The following is a 21547-nucleotide window of genomic DNA, read 5'->3' as shown; positions in this document are numbered from 1 at the left end:
TCCACATCCTCTCCAGCATTTGATCAATTCTTTAGCTTTCATTTCTTCCTGGAATTTCTTTTGAGGAGAATACTTCCATTTCATCATTTTGGCTAGTTCCCATGTCCTAGCTTTAATGAGATAGGTTAAAAAAAAATAGTAACTAACCCTTTTCTGTTACAAAATGTAAAAGAACAATTCTCTTTGCTTGAAACATTGTTCTGAGATGACTTACTTGGATACTTCAATTAAGTAATGTTGGATATGGGATTTTGAGGATCCATTATGATTTGAGGAGAAGAAAGGAAAAATAATGGGTCAAGAGCTCTGCTCTTAGGAAAGAAGCTTACTCACATGGTGGTAGACCAGGACCTAAGAAGATAAGCCCAGGAAGCAATTTCGTGTAGTCAGCTCAGTGAACTTTGGAAGCAATGATGTTGGGTACTATTTTAATTCATTTAATGTTCAGTTCTGTGATTTCCCCCCCCCCCCCCCCCCCATCATTACACCTGTAGTCAAAGTCTGTTTTACCTGGGCTAGTGGTTTTGTGGTGAACAAATTGTATTCATTTTTTTGGTGAAGCCGTTCAAGGAAAGGAGAGCACTGTCCTCAGAAGTAGAAGATGGCTGAGAGTACCTGGGATTCTATACATATTTTCACCATTACCTCCTAATTGTTTAATTTAGATAGGTGGCGATTTTATGCTAATTAGCGTGGGGGATAGGTATATATATATTTAGGCGAATTCTTTGGAGATGCTTAAAGTACAGAGTGGGATTAAGTTACAAATTAGTCGGTAGACTTACAATAAGAAACCTGAATAGCTTGATGGCTTCCAGGTTTCATTGTATGCTTGCAGAATTTCTGAATTTCTTGTGAATTTCAAAATGCCATTCATATTCACATAAGTACCAGTAAATTCTGATTTTCAACTTCAATAAGTTTTAGATTATTTTGTACAATAAATACTTTTTCTCTTCTCCCCTGATTTAATAAATGTGAATTAACTAAATATATATAAAATTCTTTTAACAGTGCCTAGAAATTTATAAGTTTTTACTCTCACTATTGATAACCAAGAGGTAATGTAGCTATACATTACCTAGTATAGCTATGTAACAGGTCTTTCTACTATATTATCAATAAGACATGGTAGGTTGAACAGCGGTATGGACAAGAACCCTGGGGTATATTTGGATTAAGCATTTCAGCAGTATATGATAAAAAGAATGGGATAAGACACATCCTCAAGACTCTGGATTGGCTATTTGTAATACAGTATAAATGTAATATAATTAAGCCTTTAGGGGATTATTCTTGATGTTTTCAAAAGTTTTGAATGTCTTTCCCCTGAAGCAATTTAAAGCTATGGCTTAGAAAAGTGTAGAAGTCCCTTAGAGCAAGAAATATTTAAATTGCCTTCCTGAGCCTGGAGAAAATTCTTTAGATAATTTCCTGAGTCTTCATCTTAGGGCAGTGTTTTCACCTTGGCTTGAAGGGCAAATGAAATCTTCCATGGTCTCAAATATTTATTTTTATCTTACTTTTGAACTAACACATCCAAAATACATTCCCTTTGTAATCAATCATAGTTGGCTGTAATGTATAGAAGTTTTTAAAACCATTTGAAATAGTACCTTTGCCATCAATGTTTTCCAGACCACAAGGCCTGTGACATTATGGTTCCTCAGTGGTGATACCTTGAGATATTCATCAACCTCATGGAAAATTTTGTACAATTGGCTGCAAATAGAAGATCAAGCAAAACAATCTGCTGTGCATTGCAACCTAGGAGGTGAATCAATCTTCCATTTAGAGGTAATTGCTGAAAACATACTAATAACACAAATCTAAGGGGATGTCTGTCCAATGAACTGAGTTGAAATAAGCCATGTGTTTGGGGGACAGAATATTTCTTACTATAAAGAGTCTTTACAGAATAGGAATGAAAAAGTTCCAAGAGGATTTTCTTTGATATAATGAAAAAATGGAGACAAAATTAAAACACATGTTCAAATAACAATTTGAATATCCAAAAAAAAGATGGATATTTAGATGTAGAATTTATCTTACTGGGAATAAAAATTCATTTAGTCAGAATATAGTTTCTGGGTTCATGGTTTTAGTAGTGCTTACCTGTCTAATGGTATCATTTCCCACTGGTCCAATGAGGTACTATACAATAGGAAGCAGATTTGCATTCTTGATATAGAATGTAGACTAAGCTTGTGTCACCGAAGTTCTGATTATGTAACAGTTTTCCATTTTTTCTCATAGCACCAATTTGGTTCTGTTTAGCAAATGTTTATCCGGTGCTAATCATGAAAAGACTGACAGTTCCTTTCCTGAAGTCTCTCACTGGAGGTGCTATTTGGAAAATCTTATTATTTGTTCTAAATACATATTAAATTTGTGTAAAAAGTAAATGAAGAGGAGCAATGAGTCCTTAGCTAAGGGGAAAGCATTTTGAATTTCATTGTTATATTTATATGAATATCTTGGGAATCGTTTTAAATAGTTGTAAGTTTTTGTTATTGTTGGTGGTATATTCCTGTGGTAACTTTATACATGATACTTGTCACACACACACACACACACACACACACACACACACACACATTTAACTTTCATATGAATGAACTAAAATAGGCTTTCTTTAAAAATGTCAACCTGAGTGTCTGGTTCTAAATGGTGCTGGCCTTTGCTATAGTGGCATAACACTCTGTTACAAAGTGACTAGAGATTGGTATAACATGCATCCATGTCATGAAAATTTTCATGTATGTGATGAAAATTAGTATGTTGTTAGGTTGAGAGACCAGATACCTGAATAGGTCTCATTGATAAAAATTTGAAGCGACTCTTGTAGGAGCATGAAACTTGGGATTGGCATGTAAAAGAATTAGAAAAAAGAGTAAGTCAAGAAATATGAAGGAAACCAAATAGTGTTTACTATATGCGAGGTGCCTTATATGCGCTATTTTATTTATTCTCCCAAGAACACCACAATGAGACTATTAATTAAAGGTGAGGATATCGAGACACAGAAGTTAATTGCCCAAGGTCAGATAGCTAGTAACTGGCCTTGTAAGCAGAAGGGACATAGATGTGGGATGCTAGCCCTGAGGTCATTGCTGGCCATAGACAGGCTTAATCCATACAGAAAACATATAAAATCTCTGTCTATGTGTTCTGCACAAAGACTCAGGCCTCTTACTGATCCAGGGCACTGACAAGAACTTTTCAGTGAGGACTGAGTGGAGTAATGTGGACTGAATCTACAGCTTTTACCAAAGTAGGGTAGGGTTGGGAAGAGGCAAATCTGGGGAAGCTGTAGACGGATTCCCTGTAGGTATTTCTGCAGCACAGCCTTGTCCCTCACCCTCTTCTTAGGTGGTGTTTTGAGCCTCTTCCTGTCTATGGTGAATGCCATCTCAGAGCATGTTTCCCTTCAAACTTGGTAGCTGCTTACTCTGTTCTGTGGTTGGGGCTTCGAGGGTGTAGTTGTTTTTCTTGTGTTGTAATATTTTTAACATCCTGTGACTTCATATTGGAAGTTTTCTATTGTTCATGGAACTTTTTTGTAGAAACACTAACTCTAATGCACATCTGCATGTCAGTAAAAATCTCAGTTTCATTAAAAAAAGACATGTTTATTTCAATAGACAAAGTGACCTTTCAGAGTGAAATTGCTTCTTAGTAATCATTTACCAAGGAATTGGAATTTTGCTGGCTAGCAATAAAAAGGTGAATCTGGGACTCAATAAAAGACGCATGCATCTTTCAGGTATAAAAGAATCCATAAAAGATGAAGTTGATTGAGGACAGGGCAAAAATAGGAAGAAAGTCGTACCCCAATGATGACCAAAAGCAAATATATGTAATTAGATGCCAGTTGAAATAGATTCAGAGGATTCAGACCCAAAACTCATGCCAAGATTCCTGAATAAGGAGCAATGTTCTACATGTTAGGTACTTTTTGTTTGAGTGAATTAGAACCTTTTCAATGGATTCTGTTTCCATTAAAAAGAAAATTTGTGTGTGTGTGTGTGTGTGTGTGTGTGTGTGTGTGTGGGTGCTATTTATGAAGAAAAATGAAAGGAAATAGCTTGAGACTTTATGACACCAGCTCTTTGAATACAAAGACTGTGTCTGATCCCTGGCTGAATGGCAGGGAATATTTCCCTGAGAAATCACCTGGTTAAGGTGGCAATGAAGAGTTTTTTGCATTAATAAAATGAGAAGACAAGTCACAGACTTGTTGACAATATATGCAAGTCATCTATCTAATAAATTATTTGTAGCCAAAGTGTACAAAGAACTCTCAAAACTCAATAATGTGAAAATGAACAATCCAATTAAAAATGGGCAAAAGATGTGAATGACACTTTACTAAAGAGAATGTAAGGATGGCCAAAAAAACCCCAAATATTAGTTATTAGGGAATGCAAATTAAAAGCATGATGAAATATCACTACATACCTATTAGAATGTGTAAAACAACAACACACACACACACACACACACACACACACACTACTAAGTGTTGATGAGGATGAGAAGCAACTATAACTCTCATACATTTCTGGTGGGAATGCAAAAATGATACAGCTACTCTGGAAGGCTGGCAGTTTCTTATAAACTTAAAAATGCATGATTCATTATCCACTATGCCAATCTGATATTTACCCTAGGAAAATGAAAACTTATGTTCACACAAAAATCTGGGTATAAATTTTTTAATAGCTCTATTCATAATTGTCAAGAACTGGAAACAACTCAGATGTCTTTCAGCATATAATTAAACAAACTCTAGTGTATCCATACCATGGAATACTCAGAAATAACAAGTTGGATGAAGCTTGAAGCTCAGACGCTTTATGCTAAGAGAAAGAAGCCAGAGACCAATGGCTCTTATGATTCCTTTTTTGTATGACTTTCTGGAAGAGATAAAACTATAGGATGAAAAGCATATTAATCTTTGCAGGATATGAGTGGTAAAAGGGGTGACTAAAAAGGGACACAAGGGAATTTTTAGGGTGAAAGACAAGTTCTGTGTTCTTATTATAGGGATAGTTACATGAATCCATACTTATTTTAAAATTCACAGAACTATACACTGAAAGAGAGAAAATCACTTTTACTATATATTTTACTATTGATAATTACTAAAATTTTGTTCTATCTCCCATAAAAAAAAGATATTTGCATTGGAACAAGAAGACTTCAGATAATTGGGTTTTGCATGAGTTGTACTTGTTTTTTGGGCAATCAGGCAGTCAAGAAACACTGATTGGGTTTATTGTTGACTTTTGTCCCATCACATTAGCACACTTCATTCAATGTTTTGGTATGAAGTGGGTTATTATTAAATATTCCCGACAAGGAGCTAGACTGCCTTTGCAAGTTAACTAATCAAATCTCTGATATAATGCATTCCATACTGCTTTTAGAGTTCATAAAATATTTCAGATAATTAGGGACCACAAGCAGAGTTGAATTTGGGCCTAGGATTTGCTACATATTAATTATATGACTTTAGGCTTAAACTCTGTTTGGTTAACTTAAATTTCTTATTTCTGAAATGGTCATATTGTGGAGTTTCAGTGAGGTAATGTGTGAATAAACCTCACAAATTCCTGGCCCAGAGTGGTCGATACAACAGATTCTCCTTCATACTTCTCTTCTGGTGTTGTTTATTTCACTTCTTTACCTTTTCTCCCTTCTTCCCCTTCTCTGTTTTCTTTCTTCCTTCTTCTCATTGGGTTCATGGCAAATTTTTATATATGTGCATTGGTAAACTTGGACTTACCATAATAAATAAATCATTATGTTAAAAAAATTCTTTGAATTCTTACAGGTAAGAAAAAGTACAATGGAATGGGAAAATCAAACCATTCTGGTGGAATTCTTTTTGAAGGGGCTTTCTGATTACCCAAGGCTTGAGCCACTCTTTTTTGCACTAATCTTAATAATGTATGTTGTCATCCTTCTGGGCAATGGCACCCTTATTTTAATCAGCATCTGGGACCCCCACCTTCACACCCCTATGTACTTCTTCCTGGGGAACCTCTCCTTCTTGGACATCTGCTACACCACCACCTCCATTCCCTCCACTCTGGTAAACTTCCTCTCAGAAAGAAAGACCATATCCTTCTCTGGCTGTGCAATACAGATGTTCCTTGGCATGGCCATGGGGACAACAGAGTGTGTGCTCCTGGGCATGATGGCCTTTGACCGGTATGTGGCTATCTGCAACCCTCTAAGATATCCTGTCATCATGAGCAAGGATTCCTATGTGCCCATGGCAGCTGGGTCCTGGTTTGCTGGGGTTATCAACTCTGCAGTGCAAACTGCATTTGTGATACAATTGAACTTCTGTAGGAATAACATCAATCATTTCTCCTGTGAAATTCTGGCTGTCATGAAACTGGCCTGTGCTGACATCTCAGGCAATGAATTCATCATGATTGTGGCCACGACATTGTTCACACTGATGCCCCTGCTTTTGATTGTCATATCTTACTCATTAATCATCTCTAGCATCCTGAAGATCCGTACTTCTGAGGGGAGAAGCAAAGCTTTCTCCACCTGCTCAGCCCACCTGATTGTGGTGATAATATTCTATGGAACCATTCTCTTCATGTACATGAAGCCCAAGTCTAAAGAGACACTTAATTCAGAGGACTTGGATGCCACTGACAAATTGATATCCATGTTCTATGGAGTGATGACTCCCATGATGAATCCTTTAATCTACAGTCTCAGAAACAAGGATGTAAAGGAGACAGTGAAACATCTATTTAACAGAAGTTTCTTTAGCAAGTGAATGGAAAAGATGATTGAATTGTGAATACATTGGGCATTGTTAAGCTTTAGAATTATGTTGGAATTTTGGTTACTTTTTCTTGTTTTGAACTTTCACATTTTACTCAACAATTTTTATGATGACATACAGCATTTCAATATTATGTCATGCTCACTATAGAGAATTTGCAAGATACAGGACATAGGATGGAGAAAATAAAGAGATCACTTATTACTCTAACTCTAGGAGATGGCTTTCAAGTATTAAACAATATATTTTGTGTTCTGTATATACCTCAATATTGGAATTGGGTATTATAGGTCTTTTTATGTTCACCTTTATACATAGTCCTATTTCATACACATCATTTCATCAAATCTTTCAAAATAAGTAAGTTCTCTGTTGTAAGAAAAACGAAACAGAAAATCCTCCAAACTGCACCCACATTCTCCAGCAGAGAGCCTTGTGTTGTAGTTTCACATTAATCTCAAAATCCTCCAAAGACTTTTGGATACTATTTTCTTGTTCAATATTTAGAATGTTTCCTGTGGAACTAAGCATGCGAGCATTTGGGACTATTGAGGGAAATGGGTAAATGCCTTAAGGATGGAGCCTATGCAATCAATCAGAAAGTCCTTATTTTATCTCCTTTTTTTGTTTCAGCTTACATGTTAGCTCTAGCATAAAGAAAATTTTGCAAAATTTAACTGGGTTGGAAAATCAGTCCACTGGTCTAGAAAGTAATATGGACAAGTGTTGGGTTAGATGGCATCATATCCATGCCCATGTAGAAGAAAGCAGATTTCTTTGATATCCTGAGATCATTCCAATGCTTTTCCAAAACTTAGAAGAATATCTAAGTTCTTGATTTTTAGTGTGGACCTGCGTTGATGTCTTGTCTCTGTTACTAATAGCTTTGTCACCTTAGTGATCTAAGTAGATTTGGGGGGATGTCACACAGGATGTGATATTATCTTGATTTTGCTTGGCTTCCTCCTCAAATTTTTACTCTATATGAAGAACATTTCTAATTTACAAGCCAACAGGAATGAGAAAGTATGTTCACGAGTAAGCCACATTCCAGGAAATCCATTAGGCTGGATAAATTTTATATTGATGGAACAGTAAAGTTAGAGGATGTTGGGGATTAACATATTTTACATAGGCAAATAAGAGTTAAATGCTTGTGGTATTTTGGGGTGTATTAATGTCACTTTTCCAAGTTCAGTTTTTAATTTTAGTGGCAGGAATATCAAACAGTCATGAACTCTATTTAAGTCCCTTTAGCTTCCATCATAGATATTCACAGATTAAATCTGATGGCAAAGGTTGAGACTATTGATGTATTAGAATCACACCCTAGTGAAATAGGCTGTAAAAACCTATTAGTGGGGTGTTTGGGTGGCTCACTTGGTTAAGCATCAGACTCTTGATTTCAGCTCAGGTCTCCTCTCCCACTTCCTGAGCTGGAGCCCTGCAATGGGCTGTGTGCTGACAGCACAGAGTGTGCTTGCAATTCTCTCTCTCCCTCTCTCTCTGCCTCTCCCCAGCTTGGGTGCTCTCTCTCTCTCTCTCAAAATAAATAAACACAGAAACTTAAAAACTTATTAGTTTCCATACACAGACTCAAAGGACTTTTATTTCCTGAAGAATTCCAGCTAAGTGGAAAACCTTTAGAGTTAAATGTTTTGTGTTTGACTCACAGGCCGTGTTCGATATCCAACTCTACTTTCGTTTTTTTCTCAAAGCTTAAATCCAACTGTTTCCACAAGCTCTGGAGGATGACTAACCTAGGGCCTAGTCTTTTTTTTTTTTTTTCAATACATGAAATTTATTGTCAAATTGGTTTCCATACAACACCCAGTGCTCATCCCAAAAGGTGCCCTCCTCAATACCCATCACCCACCCTCCCCTCCTTCCCACCCCCCATCAACGCTCAGTTTGTTCTCAGTTTTTAACAGTCTCTTATGCTTTGGCTCTCTCCCACTCTAACCTCTTTTTTTTTCCCTTCCCCTCCCCCATGGGTTTCTGTTAAGTTTCTCAGGATCCACCTAAGAGTGAAACCATATGGTATCTGTCTTTCTCTGTATGGCTTATTTCACTTAGCATCACACTCTCCAGTTCCATCCACGTTGCTACAAAAGGCCATATTTCATTCTTTCTCATTGTCACGTAGTATTCCATTGTGTATATAAACCACAATTTCTTTTTTTTTTATATGAAATTTATTGTCAAATTGGTTTCCATACAACACTCAGTGCTCATCCCAAAAGGTGCCCTCCTCAATACTCATCACCCACCCTCTCCTCCCTCCCACCCCCCATCAACCCTCAGTTTGTTCTCAGTTTTTAACAGTCTCCCATGCTTTGGCTCTCTCCCACTCTAACCTTTTTTTTTTTTTTCCTTTTTTTTTTCTTTCTTCCTCCCCCTCCCCCATGGGTTCCTGTCAAGTTTCTCAGGATCCACGTAAGAGTGACCCCATATGGTATCTGTCTTTCTCTGTACGGCTTATTTCACTTAGCATGACACTCTCCAGTTCCATCCACGTTGCTACAAAAGGCCATATTTCATTTTTTCTCATTGCCACATAGTATTCCATTGTGTATATAAACCACATTTTCTTTATCCATTCATCAGTTGATGGACATTTAGGCTCTTTCCATAATTTGGCTATTGTTGAGAGTGCTGCTATAAACATTGGGGTACAAGTGCCCCTATGCATCAGTACTCCTGTATCCCTTGGGTAAATTCCTAGCAGTGCTATTGCTGGGTCATAGGGTAGGTCTATTTTTAATTTTCTGAGGAACCTCCACACTGCTTTCCAGAGCGGTTGCACCAATTTCCATTCCCACCAACAGTCCAAGAGGGTTCCCGTTTCTCCACATCCTCTCCAGCATCTATAGTCTCCTGATTTGTTCATTTTGGCCACTCTGACTGGCGTGAGGTGATATCTGAGTGTGGTTTTGATTTGTATTTCCCTGATGAGGAGTGACATTGAACATCTTTTCATGTGCCTGTTGGCCAACTGGATGTCTTCTTTAGAGAAGTGTCTATTCATGTTTTCTGCCCATTTCTTCACTGGGTTATTTGTTTTTCGGGTGTGGAGTTTGGTGAGCTCTTTATAGATTTTGGATACTAGCCCTTTGTCCGATATGTCATTTGCAAATATCTTTTCCCATTCTGTTGGTTGCCTTTTAGTTTTGTTGGTTGTTTCCTTTGCTGGTCAGAAGCTTTTTATCTTCATAAGGTCCCAGTAATTCATTTTTGCTTTTAATTCCCTTGCCTTTGGGGATGTGTCAAGTAAGAGACTGCTACGGCTGAGGTCAGAGAGGTCTTTTCCTGCTTTCTCCTCTAGGGTTTTGATGGTTTCCTGTCTCACATTCAGGTCCTTTATCCATTTTGAGTTTATTTTTGTGAATGATGTAAGAAAGTGGTCTAGTTTCAACCTTCTGCATGTTGCTGTCCAGTTCTCCCAGCACCATTTGTTAAAGAGACTGTCTTTTTTCCATTGGATGTTCTTTCCTGCTTTGTCAAAGATGAGTTGGCCATACGTTTGTGGGTCTAGTTCTGGGGTTTCTATTCTATTCCATTGGTCTATGTGTCTGTTTTTGTGCCAATACCATGCTGTCTTGATGATGACAGCTTTGTAGTAGAGGCTAAAGTCTGGGATTGTGATGCCTCTTGCTTTGGTCTTCTTCTTCAGAATTACTTTGGCTATTTGGGGCCTTTTGTGGTTCCATATGAATTTTAGGATGGCTTGTTCTAGTTTCGAGAAGAATGCTGGTGCAATTTTGATTGGGATTGCATTGAATGTGTAGATAGCTTTGGGTAGTATTGACATTTTGACAATATTTATTCTTCCAATCCATGAGCAGGGAATGTCTTTCCATTTCTTTCTATCTTCTTCAATTACCTTCATAAGCTTTCTATAGTTTTCAGCATACAGATCTTTTACATCTTTGGTGAGATTTTTTCCTAAGTATTTTATGCTTCTTGGTGCAATTGTGAATGGGATCAGTTTCTTTATTTGTCTTTCTGTTGCTTCATTGTTAGTGTATAAGAATGCAACTGATTTCTGTACATTGATTTTGTATCCTGCAACTTTGCTGAATTCATGTATCAGTTCTAGCAGACTTTTGGTGGAGTCTGTTGGATTTTCCATGTATAATATCATGTCATTTGCAAAAAGCGAAAGATGACTTCATCTTTGCCAATTTTGATGCCTTTGATTTCCTTTTGTTGTCTAATTGCTGATGCTAGAACTTCCAACACTATATTAAACAACAGCAGTGAGAGTGGGCATCCCTGTCGTGTTCCTGATCTCAGGCAAAAAGCTCTCAGTTTTTCCCCACTGAGGATGATGTTAGCTGTGGGCTTTTCATAAATGGCTTTTATGATCTTTAAGTATGTTCCTTCTATCCCGACTTTCTCAAGGGTTTTTATTAAGAAAGGGTGCTGGATTTTGTCAAAGGCCTTTTCTGCATCGATTGACAGGATCATATGGTTCTTCTCTTTTTTTTTTTATTAATGTGATGTATCACGTTGATTGATTTGCGAATGTTGAACCAGCCCTGCATCCCAGGAATGAATCCCACTTGATCATGGTGAATAATTCTTTTTATATGCCGTTGAATTCAATTTGCTAGTATCTTATTGAGAATTTTTGCATCCATATTCATCAGGGATATTGGCCTGTAGTTCTCTTTTTTACTGGGTCTCTGTCTGGTTTAGGAATCAAAGTAATACTGGCTTCATAGAATGAGTCTGGAAGTTTTCCTTCCCTTTCTATTTCTTGGAATAGCTTGAGAAGGATAGGTATTATCTCTGCTTTAAACGTCTGGTAGAACTCCCCTGGGAAGCAATCTGGTCCTGGTCTCTTATTTGTTGGGAGATTTTTGATAACCAATTCAATTTCTTCGCTGGTTATGGGTCTGTTCAAGCTTTCTATTTCCTCCTGATTGAGTTTTGGAAGAGTGTGGGTGTTTAGGAATTTGTCCATTTCTTCCAGGTTGTCCAATTTGTTGGCACATAATTTTTCATAGTATTCCCTGATAATTGTTTGTATCTCTGAGGGATTGGTTGTAATAATCCCATTTTCATTCATGATTTTATCTATTTGGGTCATCTCCCTTTTCTTTTTACACTTTTTTAGATTCTATATTGTTTATTTCTGCTCTGATGTTTATTATTTCTCTTCTTCTGCTGGGTTTAGGCTGCCTTTGCTGTTCTGCTTCTATTTCCTTTAGGTGTGCTGTTAGATTTTGTATTTGGGATTTTTCTTGTTTCTTGAGATAGGCCTGGATTGCAATGTATTTTCCTCTCAGGACTGCCTTCGCTGCATCCCAAAGCGTTTGGATTGTTGTATTTTCATTTTCGTTTGTTTCCATATATTTTTTAATTTCTTCTCTAATTGCCTGGTTGACCCACTCATTCGTTAGTAGGGTGTTCTTTAACCGCCATGCTTTTGGAGGTTTTCCAGACTTTTTCCTGTGGTTGATTTCAAGCTTCATAGCATTGTGGTCTGAAAGTATGCATGGTATAATTTCAATTCTTGTCAACTTATGAAGGGCTGTTTTGTGACCCAGTATATGATCTATCTTGGAGAATGTTCCATGTGCACTGGAGAAGAAAGTATATTCTGTTGCTTTGGGATGCAGAGTTCTAAATATATTTGTCAAGTCCATCTGATCCAATGTATCATTCAGGGCCCTTGTTTCTTTATTGATCGTGTGTCTAGATGATCTATCCATTTCTGTTAGTGGAGTGTTAAAGTCCCCTGCAATTACCACATTCTTATCAATAAGGTTGCTTATGTTTATGAGTAATTGTTTTATATATTTGGGGGCTCCGGTATTCGGCGCATAGACATTTATAATTGTTAGTTCTTCCTGATGGATAGACCCTGTAATTATTATATAATGCCCTTCTTCATCTCTTGTTACAGGCTTTAATTTAAAGTCTAGTTTTTCTGATATAAGTATGGCTACTCCAGCTTTCTTTTGGCTTCTATTAGCATGATAAATAGTTCTCCATCCCCTCACTCTCAATCTGAAGGTGTCCTCAGGTCTAAAATGAGTCTCTTGTAGACAGCAAATAGATGGGTCTTGTTTTTTTTATCCATTCTGATACCCTATGTCTTTTGGTTGGCGCATTTAATCCATTTACATTCAGTGTTATTATAGAAAGATACGGGTTTAGAGTCATTGTGATGTCTGTATGTTTTATGCTTGTAGTGATGTCTCTGGTACTTTGTCTCACAGGATCCCCCTTAGGATCTCTTGTAGGGCTGGTTTAGTGGTGACAAATTCCTTCAGTTTTTGTTTGTTTGGGAAGACCTTTATCTCTCCTTCTATTCTAAATGACAGACTTGCTGGATAAAGGATTCTCGGCTGCATATTTTTTCTGTTTAGCACACTGAAGATATCGTGCCAATTCATTCTGGCCTGCCAAGTTTCAAAAGAGAGATCAGTCACGAGTCTTACAGGTCTCCCTTTATATGTGAGAGCACGTTTATCCCTTGCTGCTTTCAGAATTTTCTCTTTATCCTTGTATTTTGCCACTTTCACTATGATATGTCGTGCCAAAGATCGATTCAAGTTACGTCTGAAGGGAGTTCTCTGTGCCTCTTGGATTTCAATGCCTTTTTCCTTCCCCAGTTCAGGGAAGTTCTCAGCTATAGTTTCTTCAAGTACCCCTTCAGCACCTTTCCCTCTCTCTTCCTCCTCTGGGATACCAATTATGCGTATATTATTTCTTTTTAGTGTATCACTTAGTTCTCTAATTTTCCCCTCATACTCCTGGATTTTTTTATCTCTCTTTCTCTCAGCTTCCTCTTTTTCCATAACTTTATCTTCTAGTTCACCTATTCTCTCCTCTGCCTCTTCAAGCGGGGCTGTCGTGGTTTCCATTTTGTTTTGCATTTCGTTTAAAGCGTTTTTCAGCTCTTCGTGACTGTTCCTTAGCCCCTTGATCTCTGTAGCAAGAGATTCTCTGCTGTCCTCTATACTGTTTTCAAGCCCAGCGATTAATTTTATGACTATTATTCTAAATTCATTTTCTGTTATATTATTTAAATCCTTTTTGATCAGTTCATTAGCTGTTGTTATTTCCTGGAGATTCTTCTGAGGGGAATTCTTCCGTTTGGTCATTTTGGATAGTCCCTGGAGTGGTGAGGACATGCAGGGCACTTCCCCTGTGCTGTGGTGTATAACTGGAGTTGGTGGGCGGGGCCACAGTCGGACCTGATGTCTGCCCCCAGCCCACTGCTGGGGCCACAGTCAGACTGGTGTGCCTTCTCTTCCCCTCTCCTAGGGCAGGATGCACTGTGGGGTGGCGTGGCCGTCTGGGCTACTTGCACACTGCCAGGCTTGTGGTGCTGGGGATCTGGCATATTAGCAGAGGTGGGTAGGCAAGGTGCACGGGGGGGAAGGAGGGGCAGGCTTAGCTCGCTACTCCTTAGGTGATCCACTTCAGGAGGGGCCCTGTGGCAGCGGGAGGGAGTCAGATCCGCTGTGGAGGTTTGGCTCCGCAGAAGCACAGAGTTGGGTGTTTGCGTGGAGCGAGCAAGTTCCCTGGCAGGAACTGGTTCCCTTTGGGATTTTGGCTGGGGGATGGGCGAGGGAGATGGCGCTGGCGTGCGTCTTTGTTCCCCGCCAAGCTGAGCTCTGTCGTCAGGGGGCTCAGCAACTCTCCCTCCCTTTGTCCTCCAGCCTTCCCGCTTTCCGAGCAGAGCTGTTAACTTATGACCTCCCAAACGCTAAGTCGAGCTTGCTGTTGGAACACAGTCCGTCAGGCCCCTCCGCTTTTGCCAGCCAGACTTGGGGGCTCTGCTTGGCCGCTGGGCCGCCCCTCTGCTCTGGCTCCCTCCCGCCAGTCTGTGGAGCGCGCACCGCCTCGCCGCTCTTCCTACCCTCTTCCGTGGGCCTCTCGTTTGCGCTTGTCTCCGGCGACTCCGTTCTGCTAATCCTCTGGCAGTTTTCTGGGTTAGTTAGGCAGGTGTAGGTGGAATCTAAGTGATCAGCAGGACGCGCGGTGATCCCAGAGTCCTCCTAGGCCGCCATCTTCCGGGAATCTCGGGCCTAGTCTTATATTAGACTTACAAATGTTTGATAGAAACTTAATTAAAGAAGCAGACATTTTATTTTATTTTTTTCAAATATTTTATTAAATTTTGAGAGAGAGAAAGAATGAGCACAAGTGGGGGAGGAGCAGAGAGAGAGAAGGGGACAGAGGATTTGAAGTGGGCTCTGTGCTGACAGCAGTGTGCCCGGTGTAAGGCTGGAATTCATGAACTGTGGGATCATGACGTGAGTTGAATTGGATGCTCAACCAACTGAGCCACCCAGGTGCCCCGAAAGTAGAAACTTTTTTTAATTAAAAAATTTTTTTTATGTTTTTATTTTATTTTTGAGAGAGAGAGAGAGAGAGAGTGCAAGCAGGGGAGGGGCAGAGAGAGGGAGACACAGAATCTGAAGCAGGCTCCAGGCTCTGAGCTGTCAACACAGAACCCGATGTGGGACTCGAACTCATGGACCGTGAGATCATGACCTGAGCCGAAGTCAGAGGCTTAACTGACTGAGCCACCCAGGTGCCTGAAAGTAGAAATTTTAATACACATTTTGTCCTCATACGAGAAGAGGAAGATGGTTTTTCCCTTCTTAGGGTTGTTGAATAAATTTCTGAAGAAAAGAAAGGTCAGTCACCTTTCTTGATGTACCCATATGCTCACATTTGCTGGTTACATACCTTATCACTATAATACTGATAATTCTTTCCTTAATACTTGAGCTTCTGCAGGGTTTTCCATTTAGGAAATTTATTTTGAAAGATATTCCCATTTTTCCAATTATCAGTTAATCAGAATTTTGTGACTTGGAAAACATAAATTTCCTAACAATTCTGTGAAGAAATTACTGTATGGAAACACTTCCATACTATTATTTAATAATAGTAAATGAAATAATTTCTTTCCATCCAGTGTGTATTCTACCATTTGTAACTAAATCCCTGATTGCTACATATGGTATATGAGGTTCTCTTTGCTTTGGTCTGTTTGGTTTCATCTTCCACCAGCCCCCATATGCCTCTCTATTTATATTCTTATGATGCTGTGTTATTTTTATTTTCCTGCCTTCATCATGCATTTCTTGTCTTATACCATGGTGTTATTTTTTCTTCTTCCCGGATGTCCTACTCGTATTTTTTACCTCTCAAAATCTCACTCACAAATTAAGAATCAGTTCATGTATCACCTCTCCTGGCAAGTATGACTTGATCCTGAGTTACTTGTCACTTACACCTCCATAGCACACTAAACAATCATTTTTATTAATTAATTAATTAATATTTATTTTGAGGGAAAGAGTAGGGAAGGAGTGAAGGGAGAGGGAGATAGAGAATCTCAAGCAGGCCCCGCTCCCAGTGCAAAGCCCTACCTGGGGCTCAACCTCATGACTGTGAGATCATGCATGACCTGAGTACAAATCAAGAGTTGGACACTTAACTGACTGAGCCACTGAGGCACCCCTAACTATCATTTTAATTGCAGCATTACCCCCTCTTATTGAAATCCTCTGATTACATGGATATTTTCTCATTACCTGTAGGACAGGTAGAGACTGCACCTTGAACATTTTTATATTCACAGAGATTCTTACAGCCAACTTCATTGAGTAGGTATGCAACAAATGCCATATAAACAGAGGTTATTAGAAAATATAAAACACCAATAGAAATAAGGATAGAAGATATGAGTACTTAACACATATAAAAGAAAATGCACCTATTTAAGACACACACACAAAAGTTAAATATTGCTAGTAGTTAAAAATTCCATTTAAAGCCATGATGAGATACTATTTTAAGCCATTTAGATGATGAAAAAAACCTCTAAACTATTGACAACATCCAGTGATGATAAGAATAAGAGAAAATCGCTGTATTAATAGTGGGAGCATAAATTAATATTATCTTTTAGATTCATAAAAATACTCATTGATTTTGACCCATCAGTTCACTTCTAGAATTCTACCTTAACATAGGAATTTGAACTTATTTTGTTAAAAATAAATTAAAAAATAAAAAGGAAAAAGATCATTCGAAAATATCCAGCCTTAAGGTGCCTCATTGGCTCCTCACAGGAGGAAATGATTTTGTCTTGAGTTATTTTATTGTTTTATAATGAAGATCAGACTCCTTTCTGTACTATGGTTATCACTAGGTTGTTTAATTATAATTTATTTTCAGCTTTGTTTTTTAAGCCTTTATATATTACCTGAATATATCTTTTCTTTCCTTGTCTAACCTTCTTTTACCTTCTTCCTACTTCCAAAAAAAATTTCCTGTATACAAAACCTGTGTATTACTTTTTGAATATTTACAATGTAATATGTTCATTCAGAAAGTCAACTTTTATTATAAACTAAATCATAAAGTAAACATAAAATTGTATGGTTAATAATCTATACTTCCTAAATGGTTCCATGTGTGTATGTTTGTGTGTGTGTGAGAGAGAAAAAGAGATTGAAAAATTGAGAGAGAATTCAGTTGGGGAAATTTTGATGACTATACATGAGCCTCTTTATGATTTTTGTGTGAAACAGAGTAATGGGCCTCTTGTAATTAGGTCTTTAGGGCTTTATTTCTGAAGTCTCATGTTTTATACATATTTCATTTATGAAGCAATTTAAAGTTGTCCATAGAGGTTTAGAGAGGTCCTTAAGAACATTTAAATTGTGTCCTAAAGCATGGAGCAGATTCTTTAGATATTTGTGGGTCCACAATGGGGCAGTGTTTTAGCCTGGGCTTCATGGGGAAATTGCCCCATTCCTAAAATGTATGGTTAAGTATCAATTTCCTTCCTATTTCGAACTAGAGGAATCTAATGGTGCTTTGTCTGAACTAGCAGAATTTATCTTTGTATTCACACCTGTAACAGTCATGTGTCTATAAATGTCAAACAATCAGTGAGTTTCTATGGCCAAATGATTACTCACTAGTAGCTGCCTCTTTGGAGGCTCAGCTACTAATGTGGAGTCATGAAGATTGGCTGCAAGTAGAAAAGCAGGACAAAATCACCTGTTGCTGCAACCTAGAGAGACAGGCAGTCTCTGGTTTGAAGGTAAGTTACTGCAAAGACAGGAAACAAACTTATCATCGATAAGTAGGAGTTGGGCTGATGGTTTAAAAGTGTCAATTTTGAACATGAGATGTTTTTCTCATTGAGAGATTGAGTGTTATAAAGGGAATTTAAGGGTCTAGTGACTGCGATGTGGTGGAGGAAAAAGAGCTATGAGACCAGAAGAGCAGTTCTGTATGCAAAGACCACTGCACCAACTGGAACCAACTGGAAGGAATTTGCCCAGCAGGATGAATTACTTTTTATTAATGCTCAGCTTTTTAGTGTGTTACATCGTATTTGGACACTGTTATTTACTTGAGTGAATTGGGGCTTACTATAGGGTGTACAGTAGACTGTGTGTTCTTTGGTAAACAAGTCATCGCTGGTCCTCTAGCAACAGGTCAGTTCCATTTGGTTCAGTCACTTAAGAACCAGGTGAACTGTGTTCCAGGTACTGTTCTAGGGCCTCTTTATACAGAGATAACATACGAGGAGGATCCTATGACCAATTTGGATTTTTTTTAAAAGAAACTGAACAGTATCATTTTGTGAACTGAAAAAGAAAATTTACCAAAGCAATGCATAGCCAGAAAGACACCTGCTTGGGCATTATTCTAGTATGTTTGCATGCAGTATTGGGGACTATTTTGAATATCTGCTTTTCGATCATTAGGTTATAATTGTAAAAGTGAGTAGCTTTTCCTTTTCCTTTTCCTTTTTATGTCAAGAGGCTTGCTAAAAATGTTAAAATAGTCTTAGTCAAAAAAGTTAGTCATGTGTTTTAAGACAAGGAACACACTGGTACCTTACTACAACCCTATCTTTTTATAGAGGGAATTGAATTTGATATCAGGCAGAACTTGAGATGAGTTTTGCCATTTTGGCACCTAATTTTCTGGTGTCCAGAAGATTGGGGTGACTGTGATAAAGTGTATTAGGATCTGTATGTAGGATGAAATAATACCATTTGTCAGAACATTGTGTGTGATCTGATTAAGCTTTTAAGCTACATGTACTTGATAAAGGAATGACTGTTTCAGAGATGTAAAAAAAAAAAAAAAAAAAAAAAAGAAGGAAGAAATGAACAGAGAGGCATGAAGGAAACCACTGACAATGGGAACCATTGTTGTGCTATTTGGATTATATGCACCAGCTCCTTTAGTCATATAAACAAATATTATGATATAAGTGTTTTTACCTTCATTCTTTACCAAGGATGATGATAATCAGAAACGTGCCCAGGCCATCTAGTTAAGAGGCAGAGATGGTGTTTGACCTAAGTTTGCCTCCAAAATCTGTGTGCCTGACAGTGGTATGGAATGTGCATGTTAGAATATCATGTAGCATGGGGATAGCTAATGGAACCATGGCTTTGGCAGAGATGATTTTTCACAGGGGTGCATATAATCTTCAGTATTCAAAGAACCCCTGGTGTACCTAATGCCTTTGGGGGGTCTCAAGTGGTTTGAGACCTAACCCAGAAAAGTATGACAAATTCTATAAGATGGAAATCTTCTAAAAAATTAAATAATTTTAAAAGCTAGGGCAAAGAGGAGTTTAGAATAGGAAAATCAAATTGGGTTTTGGGTAATCCCAAGGAGACTAATTATGGCCTGAAAATGAGAAGATGGACCCTAGACTCAGAGCAAAGTATTTCATAACGTTAGATGGACAAAAGACTTGAGAACATATCCACTTATGGATTGGTAAAATTGAGTAGAGTGTTCAAGTTAATGAAAACAAATAGTGAATGACAACTAGCCAGCAAAATAAGGAAGTGGGAAAAAAAGAAAATGCAAAAAATGCAAAATAAGTAAGTAACAAAAATAAAGTATATGGAAAGAAAAAAATAAAATATATTAATATTTATATTTTAAAGTGAATGGACTTGATACTCTCATAAAAGACACTATAAAAAGAGATTAAAAATTTAAACCCAGATATACATTACTTATAAGTAGTGTACTTAACAAAACGAAATGGAAGAATTGAAAATAAAGGAATGCACAAAGAGCAGGCAAAAGCAAACTAAAAGAAAGCAGGAGTGTAATAGCAATATGCTAAAAGTGGAATTTAAAGCACAAAACATGAGAAAGGTCAATTAATAACATTCACAATTTATAAAGATTATCAGCCATAACCAATACAGAAGCTAAACATATAAAAATCCTACATATATAGGATACATATACTTAAAATACATGTACTTAAAATTTTTGAATAGAATTTATTAAATATAGGTGTCAGAAAATAATTATTTGAAATATTTGAATAATATATTAAATAAAGTTGATTATATGTATAGATGTATGCATGTATTGTGTATCCATATAAAACCATGTCTTTCTCCAAGAGAATTCATACATTTACAAAATGGATCAAGTAATTGGCTGCCAAAGTCTCCATAGGTCATGTTCTCTTTTCATAATAAAATAAAGTTGGAAATAAATAACAAAGTCAAACACAAATATCTAATGACTAGTTGTGCAAGAAACACACATTTGGGTAACTCTTGGTTTAAAGAAGGAAAGGGAAAAATTACCTAGAAGCCAATGAAGAGAACATCTCATGAAAATTTACCTTTTTAGGAAAACAAAGTATTTTAAGGACATTAATTAGAGGTACAATAGAGAAGAAAGAGGAAACTTCAATGAATTTAGTTCTTATTTCCTGGAAATAGAAAATTCCAAGTAAGTTTAAAATATTTACAAAGAAAACTTAAGTTAATAAAACAGGGGAAAAAAAAGTGAGAAAGATAAATCTATCCAAAAGCCCCCACCCCCCAGCTTTTTTGAGAATACCTGTATTATAGGAAAATGCCTTGTGAGATGAATAAGAAAAAATATTATGTAAGAATAGTAAGGAAAAAGGAGAAAGGAGAAAGAATTTCTCACAAGGGAAATCACAGATTGGAAGGGTTAAATGTATGACAACACATTTGTAGTGAAATATAAAGTATCAAATGAACTCTCAAATCTCCATTTTGAAATATTGCTTCTTTCTGAATAATCCCTATCATGGTCTGATAGTTCTCTTTTTTTTTTTTTTTATTTATTTTTTTTTTATTTATTTTTTTTTTCAACGTTTATTTATTTTTTTGGGACAGAGAGAGACAGAGCATGAATGGGGGAGGGTCAGAGAGAGAGGGAGACACAGAATCGGAAACAGGCTCCAGGCTCTGAGCCATCAGCCCAGAGCCCGACGCGGGGCTCGAACTCACGGACCGCGAGATCGTGACCTGGCTGAAGTCGGACGTTTAACCGACTGCGCCACCCAGGCGCCCCTGATAGTTCTCTTGAAACATTAGTATTGTCAATTAGTATTCTAGTCTATAAGCCAGGTTTTCTAGAAATTGAATAATTAAGAATTTATACTCTGCAACCATATGGCTTGGGATTAACTCTTCGTTCTACCATTTTTTTAGCTACATGACTGATCTTAAGCAAATTACTTAATTTTTCTGTGCTTTATTTTCCTCCTCTGTTTATAAATAAAGATGATGATGCTAGTAACAGTAACTGACTAATAGGGTTGTTATTCAGACTGAATTAGGTAATGCATAAAGCAAGCAATTAGTAGAGGATTGACACAGAGTGAGAAATATTTTGTCTTTCATTTTATTCCTTAACTAAACAAATATT

At 37.5% G+C, this 21547-nt stretch overlaps 2 protein-coding genes across 3 annotated transcripts in view; both read left to right on the top strand.

Annotated features, from left to right (window-relative positions):
• LOC123592936 (olfactory receptor 13C3) overlaps positions 1-21547 on the top strand; it is a 331436-nt gene that overhangs the window by 199231 nt on the left and 110658 nt on the right. For both annotated transcript variants that reach the window (XM_045468376.1, XM_045468375.1), the window contains exon 3: positions 1639-1797. The gene's annotated coding sequence lies outside the window, so the exon portion shown is untranslated. The remainder of the gene's footprint in view (positions 1-1638; positions 1798-21547) is intronic.
• On the top strand, positions 5851-7222 carry LOC123592937 (olfactory receptor 13C9). Its single transcript, XM_045468377.1, has one exon. The coding sequence runs from the start codon at positions 5855-5857 to the stop codon at positions 6806-6808; it is 954 nt and encodes a 317-aa protein (XP_045324333.1). The 5' UTR covers positions 5851-5854; the 3' UTR covers positions 6809-7222.

This window comes from Leopardus geoffroyi, chromosome D4, assembly GCF_018350155.1.
Source record: "Leopardus geoffroyi isolate Oge1 chromosome D4, O.geoffroyi_Oge1_pat1.0, whole genome shotgun sequence".
In the NCBI taxonomy this organism is placed as follows: domain Eukaryota; kingdom Metazoa; phylum Chordata; class Mammalia; order Carnivora; family Felidae; genus Leopardus; species Leopardus geoffroyi.
Note: the sequence above shows the minus strand (reverse complement) of the source record. Positions and strands in the feature narration are given on the sequence as shown.

Excerpts from the sequence above, each read along its gene's own strand:
- LOC123592937 (XM_045468377.1), top strand. The coding sequence starts at position 5,855 with ATGGAATGGGAAAATCAAACCATTCTGGTGGAATTCTTTTTGAAGGGG.